This window comes from Priapulus caudatus, unplaced genomic scaffold, assembly GCF_000485595.1.
Source record: "Priapulus caudatus unplaced genomic scaffold, Priapulus_caudatus-5.0.1 Scaffold63, whole genome shotgun sequence".
Taxonomy (NCBI): Eukaryota; Metazoa; Priapulida; class Priapulimorpha; order Priapulimorphida; family Priapulidae; genus Priapulus; species Priapulus caudatus.
This window is the reverse complement of record NW_014577124.1, coordinates 495,188-505,755: the sequence shown is the minus strand read 5'-3', so window position 1 is coordinate 505,755 and position 10,568 is coordinate 495,188. Positions and strand designations below refer to the sequence as shown.

The following is a 10,568-nucleotide window of genomic DNA, read 5'->3' as shown; positions in this document are numbered from 1 at the left end:
TTTTATATGAACAAGGTAAGACAGCTAATCAATGATACTGCAAAGGATCGTCAAAATAAAACGGGAAAAGTTTATTAATTCGACTAATACTGCAGCATGGTTTTAGCATTTTACCGTTGTACGCTCTCCTTCTTTATCTGCTCTTGATCCCATACATTATCCCTCGCACACCGCACGCGCCGTGGGGCTACTACACGCGCTCGTATATATATAATATATGCTAGTGCTGTTTTCATTTAGCAAATGGCATTACACGAGAGAGGGGGGCGGAGGTGCAATCGTGACACTAATTTAAGTAATTGCTTCCCCAACAGAGAATCGTAGCATAAGTGTCGTCTCTGTTCGGACTAAATGCCTTGCTCCACTTCCAAGCTAGGCTAGTGTGTATAAGCGCATAAATGCAGCGGTCATGCAAGGCTTTTGATTCTCGGTCAATAACGACGTCGCTCTTCCAGAAGACCACTCACTCGGGTCGGTGGTGCACCCCCTGTCGCAGATGTGCTATCACGGGGGGGGGGATGAATGTACAAGTCTATGCACACACGCACGCACGCACGCACGCACGCACGCAGAGAGAGACACACGGATGTACACAGGAAGTGTGAGTTTCTGTATGTTTATGATCTGCAGCTGTTTTCGTGATGCGTGGTGTGGGAAGACGTAAACAAGCTACTGAGAAATTAATTGACCGCTAATTTCAGTTCACCACAGAGTTAATTATCTGGGCACAAAGAAAATTCGCGTCATTTTTCACACGTCTTTTACGTCTACTGACATTCAACTCGTGTACCCGCACGCAATGCGTGTACTGTAGCCATGCCACGCGCGCATACACGCGTGTGTATTTGTGTTGGTGTGGCAACATGTGCATGTACTAGTTGTCTGCGCCTGTAAATGTAATGCGCGATACAGTGTCAGCCTGCAGCCGTTTTACGATTCAACCCGACAAAGAATTTCGCATAATATAACAGGCATCGTACCGTTTAACAGATATACTGCCTACTGTGTGTGTGTCTCACTGTGTCGCGCATTGATTCTGCCACTATACTTAACCTTTGCCATGCAGAACTGTGTTTGTGGATGCGAGAGTGCTGTAGAATTCAGCCTGCCGGCAATCATTCACTTCATAGTGTGACTACGCACTCGTACGTGGCTAACTCTACACCGCACCGGGCGAAAGTATCCCAGTTAGACGCCGACGGGAAACAAACCAATGGACCGCTAGAGTCTAGAGAAGAGCAACTAGATACAAGGGGGTGGCTGAGGTGGCCGAGGAGGCATGTGGGGGCCAGACTGATGAGTTCTGTCAAAACACAGCTCTAGCAGAGCTACAGTAGGGCTGGCTGGCCACACGGCCCAACTGCGGGCCTATGCAGTAGGGCTGTGGCCAGCGCACTTGCTTAAGCCTCTCACGCAAGCTCAATTTAGCAGTCACCTCTGGGGGTATACCATGACTCATCGTATGGCTGGAACTCAAGACACACGCACGCACGCACACAAACCCACACACGCACACACGCAAACACCCAAACCCACACATGCACGTACATTCACCCGGATATAATAGCACGAACGCACGCACACACGCACGCATACACGCGGGTACACATACACACACGCGCTCACCCGCACGTACATGCACGCGCGCACCGTAACAAGGCTTGCTGCACTAGTGTTCCACGCTCGCTACCAGTTTGCCTCCTCCTCCTCCTCATCAGCAGCCGGATACACAGCCCGGTATTGTGTGAATACAGCCGGAATGTACTTACAGCTGTCTCAGCTGCTGGCCCTTTAAACACTCAGCCCCAGTCACACGCGCACGCGCACCGCACGTACGCACATATGTACGCCCGTACGTGCACACACGCACACGCACACGCACACGCACACGCACACACGCACACGCACACACACACACACACACACACACACTGTGACACAACACTTGATGTAATCGCACTGATACGACGAGCGATGACTAAGCTACTCATCAGCAGCATGCTATAATGCTATCTATATTCGCGAACAGACTGACGCATAATAATTGGGAGTGCCTATGTCAGAATAGATGACCAACATCAGAAAAGTTGCGCGCAACCCATTTCTGCAATATCCACCGTTACGTATTTACTACCAAGTACATGTAGTCTGTACACGATACAAGCAACGGAAAACTACGTGCATATATAGATATGTATCAAGAGCTAATAAATACTTCTATTATTTATTAGCTCTTGAAATATATACACCAGCAGAGAACACATAGTTTGCATTTTACGCGTACTGACGCTTTACTCACTTAATGACACTTATGGATTTTTTTTTTTTAGATATAACCGAACATCCCATCTGGACGTAGCACGCTATATATGACGTTATTCGTGTGCAATGATACTATCCGGAGTGTATAATATAGATATCTATATTATACACTCCTGATACTATTTATAAGCAAATCGCATCTGCCGGCCTGCCAATATTTCATACATGACGACACCAGCCAGAAGAAAGGCGCGCGTGTGTGTGTGTGTGTGTGTGTGTGTGTGTGTGTGTGTGTGTGTGTGTGTGTGTGTCTGACGTGCAGACGGCTACTGCACGAGAACACGATACACACTCATTTATCTATAACATCACTGTAACGCCTAGACGCGAGCATCACCCCACCACCACCCCAACCCCCAGCAAATACCAGCCTGCTGTAGAATCACGCACGCATGCATGAGCTCGTATACTGATGCGTGGTTTTCTAGCTCCACTGCACTACTGAACCCAGCCGACTAGGGAGCTTGCCGCACTCGCCCATAATAACAGTACAATCATCTTCCCCCTCCCACATTGTCAATAATGATGTTTTTGGGCTTATAGGGGAGACTCCGGTAGGAAATTGCCCCGAGTTCACACAAATTCCACAATTGCAAGATAATTCTTCAAATTGCCAGTTTTTAAGCCTTCTCCCGCTGCTAAATGATCTAGCAGCACGAAGAAAAATTTCATCAAATTTCTTTCGCACGATGTTTTGCAGTTGTAACTGGCAAAGCAGAAATATTGTACGCGTATAATGGGCATATATGCATATACCCTAACTCCGCATGAGGTATTTTTTCCTCGCATTTTAAAATATAGTTGCTACTACATAATGAAGATGCCTTGCCAACACGGGCTGTAATTTCCTTCGACTTGGGTGGCCGAAATCTTATGCCGCTGTTTTTAAGTATAGCGAGACTGTTACAAATTCTACGTGAGAGGGTAAGACGAGAGAGAAAACACGTTGCTTATGGCAGTCACACGAGCATGCGCACACACGACTACACCGATACTCCCACATCTGGAATTGGGAAAGGAGATCGGAGGAAAACTTATGCAGGATCTCCATATTTCTACGACACAGTTAAAAAACATCAGCGAAGAAGAGAAATGTATTGGCCAAGGAGTCGAAGGCGGCTGAACGAGTTCCGAGCAGATAATTAGCTCTTTACGTATCTCACATGACTTCACTAGTTCACAACTAAGCAACAGGGGCACTAAAATAGTAAATAAATCTATAAATATCTCTCTTCGACACCGTCTAGCCTGATTTTTCTATCTCTTGGCGAACGACTCCATTGTCGTTGAAAACCTCGGGGGACGTAAAGTAGTGTGTGTGTGGGGGGAGGGGGTTCTGACGCATGTACGTAACTAGATCCGGGACACTTGCGATTCTCAGTTCCAAAGCTCAATGGTCTAGAGAAATAAACGTGAAACCTTCTCTGCCATCCACTGCGTTAAACACGCACTGAGCATCGGCCAACCTCGTTTCGGCACGTACCTGAATTTAACTAGTAACAAACGTAACAAATGGACAGCATGCTAGCCTCTGGCCAGCAACGCAAACGAATTTTGTTCGCCGCCCAGTCTCTGCGGACAGCTATGGATTTTGTCGTGTTGAGCCCGAATGGCCGAGCGCTCCTACTAAAACCTGATTGGTTCTACAGGGCGGATGACTTGGTATCGTTCGGTGTAAACAGTTGGGAAAAGTCCGGCGTGTGTCGCGCGAAAACCAATAGAATTTCTAACGTTTGGAGACCCTGAGAGAAGCGCATGAATTTACGCACGTGGGCGGGAGTCCAGCTGACGTCAGCATGAACGCGTCACGCATGAAGGTGATGCTCACGATTTTGTAGAAAGGGAGTAAAATATCGGCTTTCTTGATCTCGCTAAACTGGCTTTTGGAATATGGCCGCAAATTCGCATTGACAAGTACATCCATCACAGGCATGACGTTTACTACCTACACAGGCTACTAGGTGCAAACTACCACTGCCGCTCCCCCTCCGCATAGCTAACCATGCTGAATATGACTGCTAGTGTCACACTGTCACTGCACGGCACCTGCTAGAATATGATTGCTTGGACGCAGGTCCACTCCTCCCAGAAGAAAAAAAAAGCAAAAAGGGCACAACGTCTTGGTAAGTTCTTGAAATTTGGAGTTGAAAAGTGGAAACTGGTGTTGAGAGAATGCACATTGAGCCACACTCTATTTGTAATGTTTGGGAATTGAGATTATTGAGTATACTACTTCTATATACTGCCCCTAACACTGTAGATATACAGTACATACGCCACCCCTAACACTGCATGAATACAGCCCCCTCCCCCTGCACTGCCTCTTACACTGTAAGAATACAGCCCCTGCACTACCTCTAACACTGAAGGAATACAACCCCTACACCACCTCTAACACTGTAGGAATATGTACAGCACCTACACCACCTCTGACTAACACTGTAGGAACACAACCACTACACCACCAAACACTGTATTAACACAACCCCTACACCACCTCTAACACTGTAGCAACACAACCACTACACCACCTCTAACATTGGAGGAATACAACCCCTACACCACCCCTAACACTGTAGGAATAGCGTCCGTATACAAACCTACCCTGAACCAACACCTGCATGGTTGCGTTTCCTCACAAATTCACATTCCTAAAAAGAACCCTGACACACACGCACATGCAGCACTCGCACATGTACACACATGCCACTCACGTTCACATGCTTCCAACACATACGTAGATATAAATTCAACTAGACTGCCTTGCACTCCTGTATAGTCTTGTTCTTTGCATTCCAGCAGTTCCTAGCGATCTTAAGATGCCTCCCTCGCCATGCATTTCACACCCAGACTACTGCTGCTGGTTCATACAAAACACACAAGCCAATATTGCTTCATCCAAACCCTTACGCAATTACATCACACAATACTAGTGTCAGACCAGAAAGATATCTAGACAAAGAGTTAAATATGAATATAACGTTAGTATTGCAGACGAGATGTGAGTAAAAGACTACAGTGTGCAATTCTTACCTCAGTAACATTCATTACTTTGATCGCCGCCAACTGGCCTGTTTTTGTATGTCGGCCCTGTGAAAAAATCTAACGAATCAGTCACTGTCCGCGAATTTCTCTATGTTTCTTAAATCATGACTTGGAGGGTCGCCAATATTATAGCATTTAAAAAAGCATAATACCTATACATATAAGCAGAGAGGGTTCGTCTCTACATACATATATTATACTGTTCCTAAGTTTTGTACCTCAGATATATTGCTAATCCCATTGATTACACAAGCTGATAAACACATTCAATAGTGCACATATCTGATTGCACTTGTGGTTTTTTAGATATAATGACGACAATGCAACAGACCTTGTAAACTTGGCCATATGTTCCATTTCCAACTACTTCTATCAGGTCAAATATCCCAGCTGGATCCTGGAATAAAAAATGGTATACTGGGTCAATACAAATATCCTCATAATGCCATGAATCACACTCACGCACGTACAGACACATGCACACACGCACATACACAAAACCCATTCTACACACACTTGTAACGATATAATCATATTTTCACTTTCACACAGTGATGTCACCGTTTAATTATCACCATGCTCATATGATATATGTGAATAGAGAAGATACAGTAATGACAGTACATGACCCAGTCCTCATAGGTAGCACAGCCTTTGTTTTTTAAATTGATTAGTGTATAGCATTCATGTCTGTTATGGCTAGTCACATTGTCATGACACACATTCACACATAACCGTCATTTTCATTTGCCACCTAGTCAATACCCAATATTTCCTATTATTCTATAAAAACACATCAATGACCTATACTGATAGAACAAGCTTTCTATTATTAATATTCTTATACAACATCTAACGATCGCTGGTATCATGATTCGTCCATTCATCTTTATCACGAATTATTCATCATCATGGATTTGCGTTCGTACTTTGCGGTGTTCTGTAACCAATATATTTGGCAGACGACAACCTCACCATTGACATGCAAACTAATCTGAATAAACTATTCTATTCATATCAATGATATCATACATCTGCACATTTCCACAAATTATGTTTTGTCTGTGATCGTCTATTATTTGTCGTAAACCCTGATGGAGTGGCTGCCTGTAACATACATGCACAATACATGTTTGGGACCTGACAGAATAATTACATATCTAAAATGTGTCAGAACATCAATCTCTTTGAATAAGTCCCTTCGTGTGTTTGCGCAAGTATGTAGCGCTGCCAAAAATTCCACCTCCACGGTATATTCATGCAGTAAACTAGGTAGTACTAGTAGTAGCACTGGTCCTAAGCACTGTAGTATTTCAACATTAGGTGTCTAGTAGTACACTAACGCAACACTAGTCCACAGGCACTTGGAACGTCTCAATAAAAAAAAAAAGGTAAATAAACACGAAATGTATTTACTACCAAAGTCTTAATGCTTCTCTACTTTATTTCGCCTATAATCACCTGTAAATGCCGGTCAAATGCTTATCTGCAACACACAAGAACACCGCACGCCCGCCCTGTTCTGCGTGCACAAACAACATGAATAAGAGAGCAGGTAGGAACACGTGATCGCAAAATTCGCTCGATGCTCGCTTCATTTCACACCTTCACAGCACGAATACACATCCAACAGCTTCCATCTTGGTATCTATGTGTAGATAAATGTTCACTTGTTCGAATTATAACTCTGGCCTTTCTCCTTACCTACTCCCGCCAGAGATATCTCGTGAAATCCTGCAGGAAATGTTCTCGCCGTGAAAATGTAAAGAAAGTGTAAAGTGCGAGGTCTGTTTATACACGAATAATGGCGGCGCATTGCATGCCGGGATGAGCTGCCTGCCTGCCTCCGAGCCTCCGTTTCGAGGCCGCCCAGCCAGAGCATAATGCGCCTGCGCGACATGACGTTACACACACACGCACTACAGAGTGATCTCGAGATCGAAAGGTGACAGCGCCGTTAGGGATTTCGGATGATACGTCCTCATACACTTACTTTACATTTCACGGCGAGAACATTTCCGGCAGGATTTCACGAAGATATCTCGTGCGGGAGCTAGTAAGGACAAACTGGCCAGAGTTATAATTCGAACAATGTGAACATTTATCTACACATGATAAACTAAAGAATGCGAACGCTGTTGGATGTGTGATTCGTGCTGTGAAGCTACGTGAAATGAAGCAAGCGTCGAGCGAATTTCTGCGACACGCTTCCACTGCTCTTTTATTCGGTTGTTTGTGGCATGCAGCACATGGCGGGCGGTGCCCGTGTACTGTGTGTTGCGATGAGCATTGACCGGCATTTTACAGGTGGAGAAAGGATTGTATATAGGCGAAATAGAGCGATAGAGAAAATTAAGCCTTTGGTAGTAAATACATTTCGTGTTTATTTACCTTTTTATTATTATTGAGACGTTCCAAGTGCCTGTGCACTAGTCTGTACAGTGTCACGTGTGCACCCGAGTCGCCAACTACTGACTGTACTAGGATTGAGCAGTCGCCTGGCAATACACCAGTTTTGTAGACTTAGTTTACTACTTCGGACACGTAAAATGATCACTTCAGTTGATTATACATTACCCGTAAACTGTTCAAATCGATGTCGTCTAACGAACAATTGACATTAGCGTTTGCTAACGCCATTGTGAAGTTTCTGAATAGTTTGGCGTGAAGTCCAACTTTAGTTTTAGCAAGAATCAACACGATATAAAAACACAGGCACACGGCAATGACTAGGAAGATTTGCAGCTTGACTTCACTTCTAGATCCACTTCACGAAACTCCAGTTCCGTTGTAACTGCGAAGTGTCCTCTCGGTGTACATTACTCATCCGATACGGTAGAGACTCATGCAATAAAGGATCATTATTTAACTTCCTTTCAATGCCTCACATTCTCTTTCTACATTTCTTGTCTTCTACTGCATTGCATTGTGGGTCTCCGGGAGTCACCGGGCTGTGCTGCCATCTCTAAGCAGAAATCATAACCGTGACCACGCTATCTGTTCTGGTGGCTGACCCACTGATCTCTATTATACTAGTATAATAGAGATCAGTGGGCTGACCCCATGACATCAGATAGATTAGTAATTAAATTAATAGAAACGAAAGACATTAGACCCGAGCATTTAAATAATGCTACTAAGCGCTCATACATAAAAGCGCGTTATAAAATTGAATTATATGCTCTAATCATGCATGTTTTAGCTATAATCACCAAACATGGTATTACTAGACACTCTAATATAATCAACAGACAATTATAATTTTATAATACTCATTCTCCCTTCTTGATATGACTATTATCCTTTCTTAATATTATTGTGCTATGGAAGGTTATCACACTTTTTATACTGGAGTGCCCCATGACTTTTTTGTTCGTCGTCTTATGATTTATGTAGACTGATGAAATTACTAGCTACTTTACTTTTGACTATAAGTATAATGTCGAAATATGAATTAAAGGTCAAGTAAAAATTTCATTGAATTTATTTTATATTAGTAGTACAAATAAATACCAATGAATAGTACAATGAAGCATATAGATTCAATACTTTTTATTAAAAAAATAAGTTCATACTAACATGTTGCCCACTCATATTCCATTAATTGAAATAACTAGTTGGGAAACTCTTTTCAGCAGAGTAAAATAGTTATCACTCAATTCATGGTATTATATAAATAAGTTCATACAAATCATGAGCCTCTGTGCAATCATTATTTTATAGCTCATTAAATAAGTTTATTCGGTTGGTAGACTAATATATATAACAGGGTTAATTTTTACTCAACCGTGAAGATTGGAAACGTACCGCTTACGTTTCGCCTCCTGCCGGGAGGCTTTCTCAAAGCTAACTGATACTCAAAGGACGACTATGAAAAACAAGTCAATACTATGTTGAGCGATGTAAAGACCTATGGGAAATTAAAGAAAGACCCTACAACGAAATATAAAAGCAAACTATTGGCGATTCTCCAACGTCTGAAAAGAGAAGACCAAATTACTGAAGCCCAGTACAATTTCCTGTATCCTACGGTCGAAAATGTACCAAGAATCTACTGCAGACCTAAAATATACATAAAGAAGGCAACCCGTATAGACCTATAGTCGATTACACAGGCTCCATAGCATACAATTTGTCAAAAAGCTTAGCCGATCTACTGGCCCCTTTGGTAAGCACCACCGAACATCACATCAAGAACTCAACAGAACTAGCAGAGGAACTCAAAACTATACGTATGAAACCAGACGAGATATTAGTCTCCCATGACGTTGTCTCACTCTTTACCAACACTCCAATCCCAGAATCAATTAACATAATCAAGTCGAGACTGGAGGCAGACAAAACATTGAAGAAGCGAACCAACCTCACCACAGACGATATCATCGAATTGCTCATGTTCGTCCTTACGACCACATACTTCAAATTCAGAGACCAAATATACAACCAGAAGTTCGGAGCAGCCATGGGTAGCCCGGTCTCACCTATCGTTGCCAATCTTTACATGGAATGGCTTGAAACGAAAGCCATTGAGACAGCACCGTCTGATCTCAAACCTAAATTGTGGCTACGCTATGTAGATGACACATTGGAAATCATCAAGTCTGGTACAGACCAACAATGGACAGAACACCTCAACAGCATCGACAGTACCAACAACATCAAATTCACGTACGAGGAAGAACTCGATCAAAAAATTCCGTTCCTCGACACACTCATCCATAAACGAGAAGATGGTTCACTAAAACTGACGGTGTATAGGAAAAAGTCCCACACAGACCAGCACTTAAACTTCACCTCACACCACACAGTCAACCACAAACTGTCAGTGGTACGGACGCTACTTGATCGTAAGGACAAGATCATAACGGAGAGTGAGGACCGGGAAGCTGAAGCACGCCACGTGACATCAAGAACGCACTAGGAAAATGCAGCTACCCCAATTAGACACTCGAAAAAGTGTCCAAGGAAATAAACACATCACGGGGAAAAACAACATCCCAAAAGAAAACCTCCACGGAGAAACCGAAGGCGATGATCAGCACCCAAATCGTTCACAAAGGCCCAACGAAAACAGTCAGCTACCGAAATCACCAAATCCGCAATCACTGACCACGTAGCGAAAGACAATCATACCATCAATTGGGAGAATTCTAAGATCATCGATCGCGAGCCAATCAAAATCAGGCGTTGCATTAAAGAGG

The 10,568-nt window shown here is 43.5% G+C and overlaps 1 protein-coding gene across 1 annotated transcript in view; it reads right to left on the bottom strand.

The window, feature by feature from the left end:
• The window catches only part of LOC106821189 (misshapen-like kinase 1), a gene marked incomplete in the record, with an annotated part of 44,762 nt that extends 36,471 nt beyond the window's left edge, over positions 1 to 8,291 (bottom strand). The window contains 3 exon segments of the mRNA XM_014825884.1: positions 5,356 to 5,412; positions 5,699 to 5,764; positions 7,945 to 8,291. Coding sequence (XP_014681370.1) covers positions 5,356 to 5,412; positions 5,699 to 5,764; positions 7,945 to 8,007 — 186 coding nt within the window.
• Positions 8,292 to 10,568: the final 2,277 nt, after the last annotated feature.